This window comes from Somniosus microcephalus, chromosome 5 (assembly GCF_052327205.1).
Source record: "Somniosus microcephalus isolate GS21.2 chromosome 5, FLI_Smic_1.0, whole genome shotgun sequence".
Taxonomy (NCBI): Eukaryota; Metazoa; Chordata; class Chondrichthyes; order Squaliformes; family Somniosidae; genus Somniosus; species Somniosus microcephalus.
The window spans coordinates 101,333,711-101,357,450 of record NC_140991.1 but is presented as its reverse complement, the minus strand read 5'-3'; the positions used below and the strand labels follow the sequence as shown (position 1 = coordinate 101,357,450).

At 42.9% G+C, this 23,740-nt stretch overlaps 1 protein-coding gene across 1 annotated transcript in view; it reads right to left on the bottom strand.

The window, feature by feature from the left end:
- hecw1b (HECT, C2 and WW domain containing E3 ubiquitin protein ligase 1b) overlaps window positions 1-23,168 on the bottom strand; it is a 773,289-nt gene extending 750,121 nt beyond the window's left edge. Inside the window, exon 1 of the mRNA XM_085988048.1 lies at window positions 23,108-23,168. Coding sequence (XP_085844174.1) covers window positions 23,108-23,134 — 27 coding nt within the window. The 5' untranslated portion in view covers window positions 23,135-23,168. The remainder of the gene's footprint in view (window positions 1-23,107) is intronic.
- Between the last annotated feature and the right edge of the window lie 572 nt (window positions 23,169-23,740).

Here is a 23,740-nt window from a genome sequence, read left to right as displayed (position 1 = left end):
TTGAAGCCACAGGTTAATCAACTCGATTCATACAACAGAACTCTGAGTCCTGCCAATACAATCAGCAGGGAGAGAGGTAAGTATGGAACTTGTAAACATATTCTAAAATCAGTGCTTTATCATTGTAAGTGTGTGTGTGCTGGATCTACATTGGAAAGTGGTTGCAGATTGACTACTCCGAGTGGTGCAGTGGATTGAAACACTGCCGCTTCATCTCTGGGATTTAGGTGCGAATCCTGTTCAGACTGATGGAATGAAAGTCTCCTCTCTGCCTGTCAGCTGTTACTACTTGAAATGAGTTTGCGCAATCTTAATCAAATACCATTAAATCATTAAAATAGCAGACATACATCCATGGCATGAAACTGGCTATAGTTTGGCACTCAATTGACATCCTCACTTAGCAGTCACTGGGGTAGGAAATGGAAGCATTAGAGAGGGGTTTTCTGAGGATTGGCCAAGGGGCTTTACTGTGTATCTAACCCCAGCTATACCTGACATGGGTGCAGCTGATGCTGATACTGGATAATGTAAGTGAAAAATCATTTCATTTCCTAGAACTGGCATTCCTCAACCTTAATGAGCACATTTCCTTTTTAAAGATTGCCTGCTGACCTAGGCATTAGATCAGGAATGAGTGAGATAATGGCTTATTGACATGATTTACTCCACTCTAGCTTTCAGATGAATGTTGTACAGTACAATTAGAAAAATATCTGAAAATATTTCTGTAATCTACTTATACTTTCTATTTTGGTAGCTAGGTGCTTTGCTAGTCCTCAAAAGGTAAATACTGTTTAAAAAAAATAAGCTGGCTGTTATTCACATAGAGGTGCACTGACTAAATTATTCTGATTATTGTGTCTGTAACTGAGATGGATAATAGTCACAAATTAAAATTAATATATTTGATATTGTTCAAAGGTTAGAAGCTTAAATGACTTTATTTTTACAATATTGGTTGAAAATATTAGACACTGCAATATAGCTAAAGCTTAAGCACACGTGTTTATGCCTCATCTACAGTGCAAGAGGCTTTAACACAGGCCTTATGATAGTCTTAATCTACATAGGATTACATAGAATATACGGCACAGAAACAGGCCATTCAACCTAACCAGTCCATGCCAGCATTTATGCTCCACTCGAGCCTCCTCCTGTCTTTCCTTATCAGCAGAACCCTCTCTTCCCTTCTCCTTTGTGTGCTTATCTAGCCTCCCCTTAAATGCATCTATATTATTCGCCACAACCACTCCCTGTGGTAGCGAGTTCCACATTCTCACCACTCTCTGGGTAAAGAAGTTTCTTCTGAATTCCCTATTTGATTTGTTAGTGACTACCTTATATTGATATTTAGTTATGCTCTTCCCCACAAGTGGAAACACTCTCTCTTTATCTACTCTATCAAAACCTTTCATAATTTTAAAGACCTCTATTAGGTCACCCCTCAGCCTTTTTTCAAGCAAAAAGAGACCCAGCCTGTTCATCCTTTCCTGATATGTATACCCTCACATTTCTGGCATCATCTTTGTAAATCTTCTCTGCACCCTCTCCAGTGCCTCTATATCCTTTTTGTAATATGGTGACCAGAATTGTACGCAGTACTCCAAGTGTGGTCTAACCAAGGTTCGATACAAGTTTAGCATAACCTCACTACTTTTCAATTCTATACCTCTAGACATAAACCCTAGTGATTGGTTTGCTTATTTTATGGCCTTGTTAACCTGTGTTGCTACTTTTAGCAATTTGTGTATTTGTACTCCGAGATCCCTTTGCTCCTCTACCCCACCCAGACTCGCACCCTCCAAGTAATAAGTGACCTCCCTATCCTTCCTACCAAAATGTAATACCTCACATTTATCTGTGTTGAAATTCATTTGCCAATTATATGCCCACTCTGCAAGTTTATTAATGTTCTCCTGTAATTTGTTGCAGTCCTGCTCAGTATTGACTATCCCCCCCCAAAAAATTTTGTGTCTTCCGCAAATTTAGAAATTGTTTTTTGATTCCAAAGTCTAAATCGTTAATATAAATTTTGAACAACAATCTAATCTATTGTTCTGCTTCTTTATTTATTTTGTCTTTTATACTGAAAGGAATTTTTATTTATCACATCACTGCCCAGGTTTTGGTTATGGTAATGTACATTACAGGGAGAAGACTAAACATAGGGAAGGTTACTGTTCTGTAACAGATATGTCAATGCTCATGTCATCAAACACTGATCTAGAGACAGTTACTTCCTTCTGGCTGATGGGGCTGAATTCTTGATCAGGAAGAAGACCACTTTTATCACATACACTGACTTTCACCAGCTGATAGTAACCTACCACTCATCTAAAAGAATCCAAAAGCCATTGATCAATGAATTTATCAGGAATTCAACATATTCTAATTAGTTATTGTGAGCCAAGTATCAGCAATAATTCTAAGTACATGTGTTAGAGTACATTATGTATATTTAAAAAAAACAAATCAAAACAAAGCAAGGGACCACAGGATTTGGAACATGGAGTACCAAAATAGAACCTGATATGAAGGTTCTTTAAAATATCTCCATGCAGCAAAAAGCTAAAGCATTATCAAGAGGAATGTGTTTGCTATATTAAACATAAAAATGTATGCAGTGGAGCCAGGGCTAGCTAACGTGTTGTAAAAGGCATAAGAGGGGTTGTATTCCATTCATATCTAAGCTGCCTGTGAGAGAATCTTACTATTTTCTAATTGTTATTTCATTATGAACTTAAATCAGAAATTTGGGACAGTATCTATCAAAGGGAAAATTAATTTTACAAGAGTGTCTGCTGATAGCAGGTTATGGACTGTTGTAATGGTAACATAGCTGCTACCAGTTTGTAGCATAAACTGTTAACACTTTCCTTCAATATTTCAGTGACTTCTGCCACTTGCAAAGAAAAGCATCAACTGTTTGATGCGCTATCAATTACTCATAAAAGACTGAGAGTTAGAAGAGTAACTAAAGGCTTTTATTAACAACAGAATGGAGGTCTGCCTCGAGTGGTCGACCGGTCCAGGATACCAAGGGCTGGGGAGCAGTCACCTTTATACTAGGACCTGTGGGAGGAGTCAGCCGAGGCATGTCCAGGCATGTACACAGTGGAATACAAACAGGACAAACAGGAATACAAACAGTGGTTTACCACACTGTTTACTTTTTCCATTCAGAAAAAATAATGTCTGAAAATGTTGTTTTATTGTCAATCTTATTCCCCTCAGTAGTACTGACTGAATAATTCACAAGTACCAAAGCAATTAATGACTTGTGATCAACACCAATAGTGAAAAGAAATAAAAACTATAATACAGTACAGGGTCATTTCTGTAAACTACAATTTTAACGTTAACTTTAAAATTAAAGCATTCGGAACTGAACCAATCTGATAGGTCAGCAGTGACAGTGGTAACCTTGGTGACAATATGGAAGGAAGCAGCAGACTGAAGCTGGAAACGGCAGGGCCAACATTGGAATGGGAAAGGGAACTAGTTTTCAAAATGTTGAAACTACTTGGGAGATGGGGAACGTGAGCAGGGGAACAGACAGGCGATGGTGCACACTGTACTAGGCGAGTAAAGCACTGTGTTGTGTTTGGTTCTGTAAACAGCGGCATGATATAACTTATTAATAAAGGAAACTGTATGAGTCAGTTGAAGGTTCTTCACATGTATAATAAATAAATGGACAGGGTATTTCATTGCTGACTGTCTGTAACCTCTATATACTTGATATGTGCCACCAAAATTATTTGATATCCAGCAGGGACATTATTGCAGTCAGCTCAATGTTCAGTGGTGAAGGAGTTTCACAGAATGTGTAAAAATAAGACAGCTGTTTTTATTTGATTAATTCCTGATTTTTAAAAGAATTGAAATTAAAATAAATGTCTTGATTTTTTTGAAAAATTAAAAGCAGAAGATACTGTAAATATATGCACAATATTTTTTTTACCACAATGAATAATGATATGGAGCGCTTTGGAATTATAGAGAAGTAATTGTTTTTTTCTGCAACAGATGCAGGTGATGAGGTGAGTAGCTATGTAGAGTAGTGGAATATGATATTATAAATCACCGCTCTCAAGGAAGGGAATTTTCTTTGGTCAGACTGCCAACCTCGATACATGTTATGTTGATGCTGTCCGTATATCAAGGAAAAGGCTGGAGTATTGAAATAATACAAAGTTTGTTAAGCAATCTGTAACAAAGGTCACATCAAATGTCATACAGTCCAATAGCAAAAAAAGTCTTTTGGAGCCGTGAGGAAAAGGCATTACAATGTGGTTAGCTCAATGGAGCCAAATTATTTCGAGAAGCTCAGTTTATCTACTGCTGGTAATAAGACTTATGTTAGCCTGAAGAGTAGATTGGTAAGCAAATTCTTTTTAAAATTTACATAACTCAGAAGGGCCGCATCAGTACTTTACTTCAAAATATAAATTTATTAGGTGCTACGAAATTAGCCAGATATCGGCAAGACCTTAATTACAATAAGCCAGATAGTTAATTATTAATTGAAACAAAGCCCATCTCAGGAATATGCATCAATTGCAATAGCTCATTTGGGGAGAAGATTTGCTGAGGTTTGCAAATCCCCTCTGCAAAAGGCTGTTTATTTTCCCTGTTAGCAAATTGTATCAAGGAAGTGATTGCGTTTTTTTTAGAGGGACCAGAGATTAAAATAAAAGATCACGACAGCTTGCCCAATTGCTCCATTAGAAACTTCCTTGCCCAGCGTGGAACTTGGCCATTCAGACTAGGAAGGTGCCAGTTTGGATCTCTGGTCTATGCTGAATAAACTGATTTCAACAATGGCAGCATCAGGGCACTACAACTGACTTAGAAGCACCTATGCATTAAGGAAGGGGGAAAAGATCAGCCAAGGTTCCTGTCCCTAATCATTATCTAGCAATTCTTGCTAGAAAATGCAGGTGAAAACATGATCGGCCGTGAGGCCCTCCAACGTGGCGTAGCCTACTGACATTACTCATGTATGAAGAACGGCCACTTTGACAAGATGCCAGAGGATCCAGCACGTGTAACCATACCCCAGAAGGAGTCAAAGCCATCAGGAAAAGAGGAGCGAAAATTGGAGAAACAAAAAGTACATCATATTAATGAAATACTTGACATGTTGGATGACTAAAAAAGGTTAAAAAATGTAGGAACTATATGCAAACTCGAGGAATAATTAGGAATATATCTATAAATGTTCGATGTGGGTGAAATATATGGATATACTGGTGATCTTCAGAGAGAACTGTGACCTAATAGAGATGGTCTGTACATACCAAATAAATGATGGAACAATTCTGAAGAAAGCTGGCCACAAAAGCAAAACTTCATGTACTAAGAAATAAAGGTGTTCGTATAAAGGGCCACATATTAAAAAAACAACAGCTAGTAAGCATCAAACACTTTGCATAAAAAAAGTCAATTTAATTTTTCTTGGTTTAAAAGAGTTTGAGTGACAGAGCATTACTCCAAGTCTATGGGGTCAATTTTACTAATGGATATAAAATCATGGTGAGCAGTCACCTGAATTCCTGCTGTGCTCTTGCCAGGCGAAACTCCCCAACTCGTAATTTGTAACTTGTGACTTGTAAAACCAGCCCACCTGAAGCTCAAATGATAGCCATTTTATAGCAAACGAGTATTAATATTGAAATTACTGAAATTAAAATCAAAAAATACTGAGAATCACCAGCCAGGTAGTGTCTGAAGAAATAACAACAGAAAACACTGGAAAAACTCAGCAGACCAGGCAACATCCGTGGCGAGAGAAACAGAGTCAATGTTTCAGGTCAAAGACCCTTCGTCAGGACTGAGAAAAAAGCAGGAAATGAAACAGACTAAGAAGCAAGTTTGGGGGCTGGGAAATGGGGGAGGGGATGAAAGAACAAAAGGGAAGGTCTGGGAGGGGTGAAGAGACATTAAGAGATATTTAAGGCGAGACGAGATGGTAATGGGACAAGTAAAGAGACAAAGGATGGCTCTAGATGAAGTGTGAAATGCGCTGGCAGAATGGGAGACAGCTGCCATGTGGGAGAGAAAAAAAAAGGAAAAGGCACAAACCAAAGGTGTGGATAAAAAATATATAAAAATATGATAGGAGCCGAGGTTATGATCTGAAATTGTTGAACTCGATATTGAGTCCGGAAGGCTGTAAAGTGTCTAATTGGAAGATCAGGTGCTGTTCCCCAAGCTTACGCTGAGCTTCCGTGGAACAATGCAAGAGGCCGAGGACGGTGAGGTCTGAGTGGGAATGCAGCGGTGAATTGAAATGACAGGCGACCGGAAGCTCGGGGTCACCCTTATGGACTGAACAGAGGTGTTCCGCAAAGCGGTCACCCAATCTGCGTTTAGTCTCCCCAATGTAGAGGAGACCGCATCGTGAGCAGCGAATACAGTATACTAGGTTGCAAGAAGTACAAGTAAATCGCTGTTTCACCTGGAATGGGTGTTTGGGGCCCTGGACAGTGGGAAGGGGGGAGATATAAGGGCAAGTGTTGCATCTCCTGCGCTTGCACGGGAAGGTGCCGGGCGAAGGGGTGCTTGGGGTGATAGGGGAGTGGACTAGGGTGTCTCTCGGAGGGAGTGGTCCCTATGGAATGCTGAAAGGGGAGGGGAGGGGAAGATGCGTTTGATGGTGGGATCACGTTGGAGGAAGCGGAAATATTGGAGGATGATCCGTTGAATGTGGAGGCTGGTGGGGTGAAAGGTGAGGACAAGGGGAACCCTATTGTGGTTCCGGGAGGGAGGGGCAGGGGTGAGGGCAGAAGTGCGGGAGATAGAATGGACACGGTCGAGGGCTGTGTCAACCACGGTAGAGGGGAATCCTCAGTTGAAGAAAAAGGAAGACATGTCGGAAGCACTGGTGTGGAAGGTGGCATCGTCAGAGCAGATGCGGCAGAGACGGAAAAACTGGGAGAATGGAATAGAGTCCTTACAGGAGGCGGGGTTGGAGGAAGTGTAGTCCAGGTAGCTATGCGAGTCAGTGGGCTTGTAGTGAATGTTGGTCAATAACCTATCCCCAGAGATGGAGACGGAGAAGTCGAGGAAGGGAAGGGAAGAGTTGGAGATGGACCAAGTGAAGGTGAGGGCAGGGTGGAAATTGGAGGCAAAGTGAATGAAATTGTCTAGTTCAGGGCGAGAGCAGGAAATGGCACCGATACAGTCATCAATGTACCAGAGAAAGAGGTGAGGGAGGGAACCCGAGTAGGACTGGAACAAAGAGTGTTTCACATATCCCATGAAAAGGCAGGCATAGCTAGGACCCATGCGGGTACCCATAGCAACACCTTTAATTTGGAGGAAATGAGTGGAGTCAAAGGAGAAGTTGTTCAATGTGAGAACAAGTTCAGCCAGGCCGAGGAGGGTGGTGGTGGATGGGGACTGGTTGTTCAAGGAAGAAGCAGAGCGCCCTCAGGCCATCCTGGTGGGGGATGGAGGTGTAGAGGGATTGTACGTCCATGGTGAAAAGGAGGCGGTTGGGGCCAGGAAACTTGTTTGTGCCTTTTCCTTTTTTTTTCTCCCACATGGCAGCTATCTTTCATTCTGCCAGCGCATTTCACACTTCATCTAGAGCCATCCTTTATCTCTTTACTTGCCCCATTACCATCTCGTCTCGCCTTGAATATCTCTTAATGTCTCTTCACCCCTCCCAGACCTTCCCTTTTGTTCTTTCATCCCCTCCCCCATTTCCCAGCCCCCAAACTTGCTTCTTAATCTGTTTCATTTCCTGCTTTTTTCTCAGTCCTGACGAAGGGTCTTCGACCTGAAACATTGGGGCTGATTTTCCCGCAGGTGCGGGGAATTGTCGGGTTCCCCGATGTCAGGGTTCCCACACGAATCTAAATGGGTCTGCCAGCTGGATGCAACTTTCCCTCAATTGGCCAATTCATTTCCAGCATGTGGGCACCCTTGCTAATTGACTATTTCCAGTCAGAAAGCCCCACAGTATGATGTCATCATTCGTGGTGCTTTTAAAGTCTATAGCAAGCATTGCAACCTCTGCAGGCTTCCCAACGAGCCGTTCAGTATGGCAGAGGAGCGTGCAGCAGCTGTGGCCAGTGCCAGACCCCGAGCTGCTGTCAAATTCGATGAGTCGTCACTACAGACATTATTGGATGGGGTTAGGGTCCACAGGGAGGTCCTCTTCCCTAGGTCAGGGAGGAAGAGGCCTCCCACTGAGACCAAGGCTGCATGGATGCAGGTGGCAGCAGATGTGAAATCTCTGGGAGTCACCAGAAGAACATGGATGCAGTGCAGGAAGCGATTCCATGACCTTCACCGTACAGGAAAAGTAAGTATGAAGTTTCCATCACCCTCAACCTGATCCCCATTGCCTTTCCCCAACAGCACTCAGCTTCAGCACTCTCTTCCTCCACATCCCACTTCACAGTCACATTCATGCACCCTTACCCATTCCCTCTCTCTCTATGCTCACATTCACATAACTATTCCACCATGCAGCCCTCACACTCCCTCTCACTCTGATGCTTGGAACACAACTGACAACTCACAGGGAGGGCCCTTGGTCTTGCAGCCTCACACCATCTATGTCTCCCTCTAAGTATCTATGCTATGCAATCTCTGCACTCACTCCTGCACTCTCACTCAAACTCCACTTGTCTCCCTCATTGCAGGAAAAGAGAGCTCACAACAACAGAGAGCGAGCCAGGACTGGAGGAGGATCACCCTCAATAGTCCACCTGACCCCCTGGGAGGAAGGAGTGCTGGAGATTGTCGGGGCTGATGTGGCTGCGGAAGCTGGGGAAGGAGAGACAGGGGCAGTCCCGCAAGCTGGTGACAGAATAGTTTTCCATCTCTCTCATTGACATAGCATGAGTCGCTGTTATGAATCTGAAGCTACATCATTTGGACTCATGAACATCTGCAAAATCCAATGTGCATGTAGCCTTGGCATCACATCTCCAACTCCTTCCTTGACTCCCCCACAGGACCATCCAGAGCCCCCATCCCCACTGTGGAGGAGGAACAGGCTGTGCAGCCGGACTCCTCAGAGGAAGCTCCAACCTCTGAGGGTGCAGCGTCAGCAGAAGGAAGCGCACCCAGCACCAGCGCAGACACTCACACCTCGGGGGGACCTTCGGGACATAGAGTAGTGGTGTCACCTGGTTTTTCACAGCTCACAAGTGAGCATCAGCAGATTGTGGAGACAGGGACAGCAGTGGAGAGTCCTCGTTGGAGGGCGCAGGACTCTGCCAGCTCAGCTCAGCTGCATGTCGACCCTCTGCCTCTGGGTCCATCTGCAGGAGAAGAGGTGATGGATCTCCATGCACAGATGCAGGAGTCTCTGGCAGGGTTTGTCTCCAGGGTCGCTGTGAGTGTGGAGCGAATGGAGGAGTCCATAGTGAAGATGAGCAGAGCCCTTGCAGAGTCATTGGCGCATGAACGCGTCACCATGGAAAGGTTGGCAACCTCCATGGAGGAGATAAGTCGCCAGGGTATGGAAAACATGGTGAGTGTTCATAATAGAATGACATCTCTTGAGGTGCAATGGGCATCTATTGAACAGAGAAACCACACCTTCATGGATGTCCTTCTGAGTAGGACTGCCAATGCAGATACGAGTCCCCATGGCCCCCTGATGCGCAGCAAGGTGCTCTCAAGCCACTTCCAAGCGCTGGCCCATTCTGCCCTGTGCAGCTTCAGGTGAGTGAGCAGTAGCCTGTTGCTGACGCTGCTGTTCCTGGTTCTGCTGTTGCCACCTCTGCTGCTGGAGATCCTCTAATGGCAAGAAGGGAAGGAAAAAAAGGCCTCCCATGCTTCTGGTAGGTGTCTCCGTTGAGGAAGCGCTCAGTGAGGGTGCTGATGTGCCAAATAATTGCCTGAATCCATGAGGTTAAAGCTTAAGACTAAAGGCTTTTATTAAGTAAGAACATGGCATCAAGTTAACACAGTCATCACCGACCCAGCCCTTGGTAGAACATTCCAGAAGAGGGGCGGGGCTAGGGAGGAGCATTAGTGGTTACACTGGTGGAACATTCCAGACATTAACAAGTACAACAACAACAATACAAATGCCAGAACACAGAGTTATTTCATCACATTCACCCCCTGCTATAGATTCAGTCTGTCAGGAGGTCTGATAATCCTCTGGGAACGACGTAACTCTTGCTGAGGCTCTTCCCGGAGTACTAACTCCGGTTCATTCGAATTCCCAGAATCATCAGTATTTTCCACACTGATGGTTTGTGTCTCTGAAGGTCCAATACCACGATTGAAAACTCTACTCTCAGATTCGAACTCTTTTCGAGCTCCAGCAGGTGCAAGATCTTTAATAGAGACCGTATCCTCGCGCCCATCTGGATATTGAATATACGCATACTGGGGATTAGCATGGAGGAGTTGTACTTCCTCCACCAGTGGATCAGTCTTGTGGCCTCTCACATGTCTGTGCAACAACACAGGACCCGTGGTTGTCAACCATGTGGGTAACATTACTCCGTTAGTAGCTTTTCTTGGAAAACTAAACATCCTTTCATGAGGGGTGGCATTCGTCGCTGTACACAAAAGAGACCTTATGGAATGCAGCACGTCTGGCAGGACATCCTGCCAGTGAGAGGTCGGCAGGCCTCGCAACTTCAGAGACAGTACGATAGCCTTCCACACTGTCGCATTTTCTTTCTCGACCTGCCCATTACCACAAGGGTTATAGCTGGTAGTTCTACTCGTTGCAATCCCTTTCGATAGCAAAAACTGTCGCAATTCTTCGCTCATAAAGGAAGATCCCCTATCACTATGTATATAGTTAGGCATGCCAAACAAGGAAAACAGTTGGCAGAGGCATTTAATTACAACAGCACCGGTCACATCCGGACAGGGGATAACAAAAGGGAACCGAGAGTACTCGTCTATAATATTAAGAAAATAGACATTACGGTCGCTTGATGGAAGGGGACCTTTAAAATCGAGACTCAAACGCTCAAATGGTTGAGTTGCTTTAATAAGATGAGCTGGCTCGGATGACTTATAGAAGCGGGGCTTGCATTCAGCACAAACACAACAGGTTCTGGTCATTGTCCGGACCTCCTCAATAGAGTACGGTAGATTGTGGGACTTAATGAAGTGGTTCATTCTGGTAACCCCAGGGTGGCAGAGTGCGTCGTGGAGACTTTGAAGCTTATCTATACCTAGACTAGCACATACTCCTCGTGACAAAGCAGCCGATGACTCATTAAATACTCCAGGCCTGTACTGAATATCATAGTCATATGTTGACAGTTCTATTCGCCATCTTAAAATCTTAGCATTTTTGATCTTGCCTCTCTGCTTAGTGTTGAACATAAAGGCCACGGACCGCTGGTCAGTAATGAGTGTAAAACGTTGGCCAGTGAGATAATGTCTCCAATACCTGATTGCTTCGATAATCGCCTGTGCCTCCTTTTCCACTGAAGAATGTCGAACTTCTGGTCCTTGCAATGTACGAGAGAAGAAAGCTACTGGTCTACCAGCTTGGTTAAGAGTTGCTGCCAACGCAAAATCAGATGCATCACTTTCCACTTGAAAAGGGATCTTCTCATCCACGGCACATACCACTGCCTTCTCAATGTCCCGTTTGATATTAAGGAAAGCCTCCTGAGCTTCCACCGATAGCAGAAAAGACGTCGACTTAATAAGAGGTTGGACTTTATCTGAGTAGTTAGCCACCCACTGGGCATAGTACTAGAAGAATCCCAGACACCTTCTTAAAGCTTTTACAGTGTGAGGTAAAGGTAATTCCTTAAGTGGGCGTAATCTTTCAGGATCTGGCCCGATTACCCAATTCTCCACAATGCAACCAAGAATACACAAACGTGTAGTATTGAAGGTACACTTGTTTTCGTTGTAGGTCAGGTTTAACCTCTTTGCAGTCTCTAGGAACTTCGCGAGATTTTGATCATGCTCCCGTTGGTCGCGCCCACAGATAGTAACATTGTCCAGGTACGGGAATGTTGCTTCCAACACGTATTCATCCACCATACGATCCATCTCCCGTTGGAAGACGGATACCCCATTCGTCACTCCAAAGGGCACCCTAAGGAATTGGTACAGGCACCCATTAGTTTCGGAGGCCGTATAAGGTCGGTCTTCTATTTTAATGGGGAGTTGATGGTAGGCAGACTTTAAATCAATGGTGGAGAACACGCGGTACTGAACTATCTGGTTCACCATCTCAGAAATACGAGGCAAAGGATAGGCGTCTAATTGGGTATACAAGTTTATAGTCTGGCTATAATCGACCACAAGTCTTTTCTTTTCATTAGTTTTAACCACCACCACCTGGGCACGCCACGGGCTATTACTGTGTTCGGTGTTTCCCTCCCGTTGAAGCCTGTCCACTTCCTCTTTTATAAATGTTTTATCTTCTGAACGATACTGTCGACTCTTAGTCGCTATAGGTCTACAATTAGGAGCAAGGTTCATGAACAAAGAAGGCGGACTTACTTTTAAAGTAGAAAGGCCGCAGACTGTGAGTGGAGGCTGAGATCCACCATACTTAAGGGTAACGCGCTCATGCTGACACTGGAAGTCCAAGCCTAAAATTAAGTTCACACACAACTGAGGTAATATGAGGAGTTTAAAGTCCTTATACTCCGTATCCTTAATGGTCAATGTAACTTTACAATATCCAGTTACCTCCGAAGTAAGGGACTTGGACGCCATCACAATTTCACTTTGAGTAGGATACACCTTCAATGAACAGGAGTTAACAAGGTTGGGGTGTATAAAACTTTCAGTACTGCCACAGTCTATCAAACACCCAGTAGGACGACCATTAATCTTGATGTCCATCATAGATTTCGTCAACCGTAGCCAAGGCTAGAGTAAAACGATGGGCAGCAGCAGAGAAGACATCGGGTACAGGATTACCCTTACACACTTTACTCAAATGTCCCCATTTCTTACATTTAAAACAGGTAGCCTCTCTGGCTGGGCATCTTTGCCTGGGGTGTTTAGATTGGCCACAAAAATAACACTTAGACCCATGGGGTACAGCCGCAACAATAGGATTAAGTGGAGGCTCCATTGGTGTTATGGATGCCTCCATACTCGGAACACACAAGGCTGAGAGAGACGCACGGGCTGATGCATACACTTCTAAATTCTTCTGGGCTACATCTAACGATCGAGCAGTAGCGACGACCGTTTTTAAAACTAACAAGTCGTTCTCGAGGAGTCTCTGTCTAATATAATTAGATCGGAGGCCAGATATGAAAGAATCGCGGATGGCTTCTTCCTGATACACTATGGCAGAGACAGCCTTGTAGTTGCAATCCTTAGCCAAAGCCTTAAGGTCCTGCAGGAAATCGTCCAGAGATTCCTCGGGTAATTGCCTGCAAGTAGACAAAAGATACCTGGCGTATACTTCGTTAACCGACTTAAGGTACTGGGCCTTAAGAGCTGCGAGGGCCTCTTCATATGTAGTAATATCTTCAATTATAGAGTAAGTTTGATGACTTACCAAGTTGGTTAGAAGACCCAACTTGTTAACCGTCGAATCGACCGATGCGATGAAGTGTTCAAAACATCGAAGCCAATGCGTAAATTTCTTCAACGCGTCTGCCGAATGGGGATCGATATCCAGACGCTCTGGTTTCAAAAATCGATCCATCTTCCAAAAGTTGTTACTTAATAAATTTGATGTGCCAAATAACTGCCTGAATCCATGAGGTTACAGCTTAAGACTAAAGGCTTTTATTAAGTAAGAACATGGCATCAAGTTAACACAGTCATCACCAACCCAGCCCTTGGTAGAACACTCCAGAAGAGGGGCGGGGCTAGGGAGGAGCATTAGTGGTTGCACCGGTGGAACATTCCAGACATTAACAAGTACAACAACAACAACAACAACAACAATACAAATGCCAGAACACAGAGTTATTTCATCACAGGTGCCGAGAGGGGCTTTCCAGGAGCAAGTTGCCCCAAGCCTGAATCCGCAAGGTCCTGCAACCTACAAATGCTTTCTGATTAAATATCTTCTTTCCTGATTGACTTGCAACTGCTAGTCAGCAATCCAATATTGTGCACGCCAGGTTTCATCAGCGGGGTTCCCACCAGGCGTGTTTAGCGTGGGAAAAGGCTGAAAATCGCAAGGGCCCCTTAAAATGGCATTATAGATGCCAATTATTGGTGATTAGGCTCCCGACGACCAGTCCCGCCTGCTGTGGGCGGGACTGATTCGGGTCGGATAGAAACGCCTGGCTGAAAGTCGGATGGGGCGGGGAATCAGGTGGGGGGGGTCGCGACACCCTATTTTTGCAATTTTTTTCCCCCCCACACGCCTGAAACCCCGCCTGACGGCTCCAGGAAAATCGGCCCCATTGACTCTGTTTCTCTCTCCATGGATGTTGCCTGGCCTGCTGAGTTTTTCCAGCATTTTCTGTTGTTATTTTGGATTTCCAGCATCCGCAGTATTTTGCTATCGTATTAGTGTCTGAAGAAAAGTGGATTGGTCAGTACTTCAAGGAGCCAATGAAATTATCTGACTCTTTCAGATGCTGAATGACCTGCTGTCTATTTCTAACATTTTCCACTTTTACTTCCACTTTATGGCATTCATTATTTTTCTTTGTATCTCTGATTATAATTTTATTTAGAAATTAAAACTGTTAACCCAACCATGTCTCATCCTATTTATAGAACAAAGATCTGGCCCGGGGAGAAGGGGACAAAGATTTCCTCTGATCGCTATTTCTACCAAAATCTGATAGAATGCTTTTACGATTTCATTAGAGATAGTGAGGAGAGAAAATTGTGTTTATGATGTAGATGCCACACCGCAAAGAGCTCTCCTCCCCAGAGTCCATTTGTAAACTACACTTGATGAACGATATCTAGGATGCTTCAAAGCTCACTTAGTAAGCAGCTGATAGACATGGGGTGATTAATTCAAGCAAGTTCATTATCCGGGTGTGTTTGTTGCATGTAGCTGCCAGATCATTAGAATCCTGTCAATGAAGAAAGAGAAATCCCTTGGGTAATCATAGTGAAGTCATTCTGGTAACAATAGGTGGCATAACATTTAATGCATAACTTACTTAGCCATTTATAGTCTGTTTCTGACTTTTTGTTTTAGTGGAGCCCAGTTCTTTAAAATCATACTTTTGCCCGTCATTAATTAGTTTAGAATAATATTCCAAATCATGAGAATTTCTTATTTATAATTCGGGATTTTAATCAATTTTTTGCTTTGAACAAAAGAACTTGCATTTTTATAGTGTCTTTCATGAAGTTAGGTTGTCTCAAAATGCTTTACAATGAATGAAGTATTTTTGAAGTTTAGTCACTGTTGTAATGTAAGGAAATGCAACAGCCAATCTGTGCACAGCAAGCTCCTATAAACAGCAATGAGATACATGACCAGGTAATCTGTTTTAGTGATGTTGGTTGAGGGATAAATATTTGCCAAGAGACCGGGAGAATTCCCCAGCTCTTCTTTAAATAGTGCCAAGGGATCTTTTACATCCACCTGAGAGGGCAGACTGAGCCTTGATTTAACTTTCATGATAACACCGCCGACGTTACAATACTCACTCAATACTGCACTGAAGCCTAAATTATCTAAAGTATCTTGGGAGTGTGGTTGAACCCATAACCTTCTGACTCAGGTGAAAGCACTAGTGAGAGTCACAGTTAACAGTGCAAGCCTACGTGTAAATTCTTAGCCTAGCTGATCTGCCATTTTCTTCACATCTAACAACTTTTCAGCATTTTCATCTGCTTTTGATGTATGAAGTAATGGGTCGGATTTTGTGGTAGGAATAACAGTGGGGCCATCAGCACTCAGTGTTAATATGGTATAAATCAGACAGCAACTTCCGACATCCGCACATCCGCAGTTAAACGCGGAAATCAGGAAGTTGCTGTCTGAGTTGCTCTGCTCCTCCAAAAGCATCGCTCTAACACTATCTTGCCGAGAGACTTTGTATTCATATACATGGAAGGGCCAGGAGCTACCCACTAAACATGTTTGAAAAAGTTAGGGCTTGTCCATTCAAGAGTAAATAAAGTTTTAACGGCGTGGTAAGTCTTATTACTGCCAAACAATCTCTCTGGCACTGAAAATTAACTTTTACAAGCATGGAATCTCATTCTGTCAGATTTTAATTATTGTTAGAAATTTTTTTTAATTAAAAAAATGTTTAAACTTTTTATTTCTGTCTCTTTAATCTCTCTCTCAATCCCATCTTTCTTTCTCTCTCTCTCTTTATTTTGCTTTCTGTACATGATTTTATATTGAATTAAATATTTTAACTTACACTTCTTGGTTTAGACTCTGTGGGGGGGATGGATTTTCACATTAAAAAACGGGTGGGTTGGAGGCAGGTGGTAGGGGGGTGGTGGGGGATGGGGGGTTGGAAATGAAGTTGTAAAAATCTAAAACCCAAACTGCCCACTTTCACGTTTTACTTAGGCGCGATGGGGAGCGGGCAGCCAACCGGCTGCCAGGAGGCAGGTTGGCATTTTAAATATTATAATGAGGCCTGAAACCTCTGCTTTAACCTGCTGTTAACCCGGGGATCGCAATTCAGCCCCAGGGTCAGGGATCGGACTTCCCCGGGCTTGGAACACCACCTCCCCCCACCCCCGGGGCTTGGAAACCCCCACACAGGCTTGAAATGCACACCCCTCCACCTTGGGCCCAGCACCTACCTGTTGCTGCGGCACCCTGACCAGCCAGCATTCCCCGTCCGATTGGAAGCCAGCCTGTCAATCAGGCTGGCTTCCGGGCAGGGAACCCACCCATTATACCCAGTCTATCGGGCACACACTGCACCCCCCCCACTCCCCCCCCCCCCACCAGCTCTGGGCAGGTGGGATACAGGAAAATCCAGGCCTGCGTGTCTCAGTAAGGATTCTTCAATCTGATTGGCTAAGGAGGCACGCCGTTGCTTGCCCTAGTCACACAGATCCCAGATTTTTTTTAAATTTATTCCTTCCTGGGATTTGGACATCACTGGCAAGTCCAGCATTTATTGACCTTCCCTAATTGCCTTTGAGAAGGTGGTAGTGAGCTGCCTTATACAACTGAGTGGCTTGCTCGGCCATTTCAGAGGGCAGTTAAGAGCCAACCAATAGCTGTGGGTCTGGAGTCACATATAGGCCAGACCAGATAAGGATGGCAGATTTCCTTCCCTAAAGGAAATTAGTGAACCAGATGGGGTTTACGACAATCCGATAGTTTCATGGTCACTATTACTGATTCTAGCTTTTTTTCCAGATTTTTTTAAATGTAATTAACTGAATTTAAATTCCCCAGCTGTTATGGTGGGATTTGAACTGCACATCTCTAGGTCATTATTCTAAGCTTGTGGTTTATTAGTCCAGTAACATAACCACTATGCTACCGTACCCAAGCCCCTGTAGAGGGCACCTCGCTGTTTCGGCTTTCTAATTATTGCAAATTACATTGCAAACACCCACAAAAAGTCTGTGGACAAGTGTATGTGTAATGAACGGTGAGCGCCATTCGTTCACTGCTGACTGCAAAACATGGGCCCATGTGTTTGTAAGCCTGAACACTCCATCTAACCTCCTTATTGTACATTACTGTTTTAATTTTTTTTCTATTCCCCATCCTTCAATGGTTTCATAAGCCTATTTAATATTAATATCATACATGCTCTTTACTCCACCTATAAGCCTGGAAATTATTGTCAACATATGATACCGTAGGTTGTGCTATCATCTGTTGTGATTGTACATTATTATCACGTTATGTTTTACATTATGTTATTGTGCATTATGTTATTGTACATTGTTTTCGTGTTTTATATTGAGCATTATGTTGTGTTATATTATTGTACATTATTGTATTATTGTACATTGTTATCACATGTTATGTTATACATTATGTTGTGCATTGTTATTGTGTGTTAGATTATTGTACATTATGGTTATCGTATGTGGTTATCATATGAACACTTAACACGTCCCTATCAAATTCCTCTCTCCAGAGGAATTTTATTTTAAGGAGGACTTATATCATTTAAAATAAATAATTTTAAAGAGAGAGTGGAATTTGCTACAAATGCAAAGGGGCTGATTTTAATGTTGGAATCAGCATTAATGAGGCATTAACAGCCTCACATTGGGGTCGGTAGACTTACCGCCTGTTTAAGGACAACTCTCCGGCCGTCGCCAATGTTATGTGGGCATCCCGCTGGGTGACCGAAGTGCCTGCTGGTTTCAGGCTTCTATGGTAAATCAGGGTCCTATGATATGCATAGGAGCCCAATTGCCATTTTAGGACAGATTTGGTCAGAGCGTGTGCTGGTGGTACAGCCAAAGAGACCCCAGGAGGAGCGAGAGTACTCTTCCAGGTCCCACAAAATAATCAGGGCCACTGTCACTCCGGGCTCCCCACCCTCAGTGATTGCGACCCCCCTCCCCAGGACTTGCCTTGCTGCTAGCCAGGTGGCCTCTGGGCTGCCCGATACTGCACCAGCCTTAACCTTGCAAGCTGCATCGGGACATCCGTTTGGCACCTGCAGCTTGCTGGTTCTATTTAAGTGAGACCTGGGCCTCAAAATGGCTTCCGCCTCTTCGTTGCCGGAAGGGTTGGTGGCCGGTACGCTCTACCGGTCATTTCCCCAGAAGATAAAATCTACCTCATGTTCAGACATTAACATTGCAAACAGCACTAATACCTAGAGAGGAGTCAGGTTTCACCATGGCATTTTTTTTAGTTATTTCTTTGTCCCTCCAATTTTCCCCCTTCCTCTCCTGATGGCACAGACTCGTGCTGGGTTCCAGTTTGACGGGCACCACCACCTTGTGGGGAGGAGCATAACTAGTGGCCATCAATATAAGATAGTCACCAGGAAATCAAATAGGGAATTCAGAAGAAACTTCTTTACCCAGAGAGTGATGAGAATGTGGAACTCACTACCACAGGGAGTGGTTGAAGCAAATAGTATAGATGCATTTAAGGAGCAGTTAGATCAGCATATGAGAGAGACGGGAATAGAGGGTTATGCTGATAGGGTTAGATGAGGAAGAACGGGAGGAGACTCAAGTGGAGCATAAATGCCGGCATGGACTGGTTGGGCCGAATGGCCTGTTTCTGTGCTGTATATCCTTTGTAATCCTATGTAACCTTTTGCGGTTTTGGCCGAGTGTTAAATCTTTATATTTGTGGTTGGTCAATGAGTTTCAACAGAATATGCAACTATGGAAGAATAATAACTAAGGCAGGTCCTATCCTCACATGATTCCCATACAAAAGTGGTCACTGGATAGCAATCAGGATGGAAACCCTGATTGATTTTGCCTTTCGCAGTTTAAGGGTGCAGAGATCAGTTGTAACACCTCAGCTAACTCAGCACAGACTAGGCTTGACCTCGAGCCTTTCTGTTCTACATCACTTAATCCCACCCTGGGTGGCAAATTTCTCAACTGTGCCATTTGTAATCCTTACCGTGAAACTTAACAACTGCTTCCACATCTAGGTGATAACACGAACAATTGGGCTACTTCTTAGATATCAGAAAAATGCCACTCTGCCCATCAAGTCTGCACCCATGTTTTGGTATCCACATCAGCTACAAGTCCGGATTCTTCAATCTGTTATTTTATCATCAGGGTAATGCACCAGTGGCATTAAAGTAATGTAGATCTGAAAATTTAGCCTAATTCCACTCTCCTGTTCACTCCCCATTCCCCTTAATTTTCCTATTTTTCAAGCAACTATCCAATTGTTTTTTTTAAAAACAATTTATGGACTATGATTCAGCAACAATTCGAGACAGAGAATTCTAAATACCCTTTGTACCCTTTTTTTCTAACCTCCCCTTTAATTCCTTTTGTCATTATCTTAAATTTGTCCCTTCTTGTAATTGCCAATTAAATCCAATTCACGATTGACTACTGCGCAGTAAATGGAGCTGCTCTGAAGCTGCGTCAAAAGCCTGTACTTAGAAATATTGAAAGAGTCTTTGTTCAGACTGTCTGATTTTCTTGTATCTCCTGAAGCACCCGTTGCTGTAATAGTGTCACGTGTAAATTAGCAATACAAGTGTGACTGCGGGAGGTGATAGTTCTGGAAAAAACCAGAATGATACGATTGGTAACTGAGCCTTTCTTAGCTGCTTGTGCAATTACTGAGTCTTGTTATCTCACTGCTGTAACATCCATTGAGATGTTAATAAAAGATTGAGGTTTCAATAGATGACAGGCAGTATTTTTTATTTAAATATATTTTCCAGTTTATTTTCACATTAAAAAAGGAGAAAATTTTTCCACAAAAAAAATGAAACTTGAGCATCCATTGTTATACCAGGTTCAGTCATTTTACATTATGTTCACACGGCACTTCATACATTTGGTAATGTGTGAGGCCAGCATGTAAACAGCAACAGCCATACTAGCAGTACAGAGGGCGGTATCCAGAGCCTTGAGATGTTTCACTATGTTAAAGGCACTATATAAATGCAAGTTGTTTTTGTTGTATCAACTCACATACAGCCCTGTGTGAACTGTGGCTGAGCTTGAGAAGGGGCAAGGGTGGCAGGTGAGCGCAAGAAAAGAGTAGGTAGCAAGAGCACAGGAAAGGAGGAGGCTGCTGGGACATGGTGCGATGGCAGGAGAGTGAGATACATCGCACTGCTCCTAAGAGGCTGCTGCATAGAGAGAAAGAGACAGAGACATGGCAACTATGGCATAGAGAGAGATTGGTTAAAAAACATCAAGGAATAAACTAAACTCTTGAGTAATTAGCAGAAAAGAACGCTACTAGAAATAATAATAATTAGAAACAGAGCGATTGAGCCTGACATGGAAAGAAACTCAGGAACTGAGGAAAGCAGCCTGAATAACTCTGCTGGAATTTGTCCAAGTTCAAAGAGGATGCCAACTAATCAGGTCACCAGGTCATCAGATAATGGGGACAATCTGTGCGACTTGAAACCTGCATATATGGAGAAGGGGAGGAGGTGTTCACCAAGCCCAGAACCAGGGCATTTTGAAGAGGAGCTGTGTATAACTTTGTAAAATAAATTGTAATGATTAATGCTATGATATAACAAGAAGCTGTATGATAATATACTGAGAATTCAAGCTATTGTATTACTGCCCTGGACACTAATGTGATTCACACCCACCTGCGCTCAGCAACATTCTCCGCCCATAGTTCTTGACCAGTCGTTGGCTAGAGATCTTAATAACCAGGGGAAGATGAATGCCCCTACAGGCTACACACTGATATCTTACAGGTTGTACATATTTGTGTGGCACTTTGTGTAAGGGGATCAGAGCAGATCTTTGAATCTGTTGTTGCAATTAATAATGCAATTAACCATGAATACACTCTCAATTACGTTTAGAAAGATCTGTTAATGTTATTCTTTGAAACATGAGCCATTGTTAACACCTCACTGATACCACACAGGCATAGAAACTAATAACAAAAGTGAAAAATTTAACAGAGTAAAGTTCAAGTTACAATTTGGGCCAGAAATTCGGGTCCCCACAGATGAGTACGCGCTGGGTACTCACGTGTAGGCCCAACGAAAGTGCCGGTTTCGTGCATGCACTTCGCATGCGCGGGAAACCAGAACTTCCGTTCCCTTAAAGGAAGGGGTTCACAGGTCGAACGCGTGCACCGGAGAGGCAGCACGGACGCCTGGAACTTCCGTTTTTTTTACAGGTTTCTCCGGGAGGATAAGTCTCCAGCAGCTATGCTTTTAAAAAGCAGTTGCAAGGCCTGCTTTTAACAAGGTAAGTGGTGAATTAAGTAAAATTTAAACATTTTTTCCACAGGTTTATTATTTTTAAATATTTTAAAGAAAGGTAAGTTTATTTTTAGCCCTGTTAAAAACTGTAATTAATTTTTTCAAAAATTTAAATTATTGTTTAAAATAGTTATTTTATGTAAGTTATAGTTATTTTAAAAATGTGATTTAAAAAAAAAATTATTTGAAGTTTTAGTTATGTTTTGGAGCCGAACACTATTCATAGATTTGACAGGACTTCCTGTCAAATCTATGAATAGAGATTCCCTGCTACGATTGGCTCTCCATGGCCCACGTGATCCCAGGGGACGCTTCGAACAACTGCGCCCCTGGGATACGCAAGCACTGCGCGCTGGCAGTTGGAGGAGGCCCAGCATCGGAATCCCACGTGGGCCCACAGCACAACGGCCGGCGCGCTAGGTAAGTGCAGGTCGGGGGCTTGCACCCGCGAGAAGCCTCCGACCCGAATTTCTGGCCCATTAATGTACAGGGTGTACAGATTTAATCTCTTTTGAAAAGCTATGCAATTGGGTTATTTATGTTGTGGCTGTAACACATCTAATGAATTGTAATAAAGCGACTTCACAAACACAAACAAAAGAGGAATTTTAAGAAGCCATTTGGTTTGGCCCGCTTTCTCCAATTTAAATCATTTTTTTCTAGAGCAGCATTTCATCCATCTCGCCTGAGCAATGAATCTTTATCCCTCTTTAATCAGGGACTTGTCCATTTATTTCTTAAAAAGAATCCAGTGATTCTGCATTCACCACACTTAGTACCTGTATGGCAAAGCCTCAGCATTAATGGGAGTACTGTAAATGCATTAGAATGCAAAGGAATTTCTTTATTTTTTGATCAAATCAAAGTTGCTGTGAATCTGCAAACGATTCTGTGATATTCTCAGGAGTGAATAAATCGGTTGATTCATGGCTTGGATTTTAATAGTTCAGGAACCTCTGTCATATGAGCTCACTTTCCGTGCTATCTGGTTGATCTTTGCGTGGAACACGCCTGATGCCTGTTAGAATTTTACACCTTTGCCTTTTTACTATATTGCATACATTGACTAAGTCAGTCCAGCTCAGTGAATTGTCATTTTCAGTACATGCCATGATGTGGTGCAGATTTAAGTGTTTCTATAAGAAAACATTATACATCTTTGAAACAAATATACTTGCATGTACTTACCTGTGATGTGGGTACCTTTAAATATCATAAAGCTTTAATTACACACACACAAATTACCAGAAATTCTTAACTATCAATATATTGGGGTGCATTCCATTGTCAATGATGGTGTATTGTGTAATGGATAGTAATGAGTGACAAAAGCAAGAAAAGACACTAACCTTAACACTACACAGATGCAGCAGCATAATGACTCACTAACTGCAAGCACATCAAATCCTGGGAAAAGGTCAATGAAATTACTTAGCATTGCTTCCATGACACAGATTATAGAAATTACATTTATAAGCATCTTGTACACATAATTCATACACAAATTGCTTTTAGATTTGTAGTTTGCAAAACACATTTACAATGAATAAGCAATAAAATTCAACATTGCAGGCAGTACATTTTTCATTAGAATATCGTTTCACAATAAGCAGCCTTTTCCCGCAGGTGCAGGAAATTACATAATTGGGTAACTGGGTCCCCAAAATATTTAATCATAAATAAAATAAAGTTATCGTGAGCCTGAATTATAACACGTTTATGTAGCACACCATAACACAGCGAGCAGCACAACCGTTAGAGAGGGGCCAATTCTTTTTGAGAGGAAAATGACAGACTGAGGATACAGACTCCTATTAACGACAGAGTAAGTATCTAAAATAAATGCACTTGTTGCCAACTTTGCTTTTGAAAAATGGCTATATCCTAAGTTAATTATATTCTGCTCATGTGGTAAAGGATTAACAGAATCTCTGGCCGCGATTTTGCCGACTGAGGCGGGTCCGGGGCAGCCAGGGTCAGTG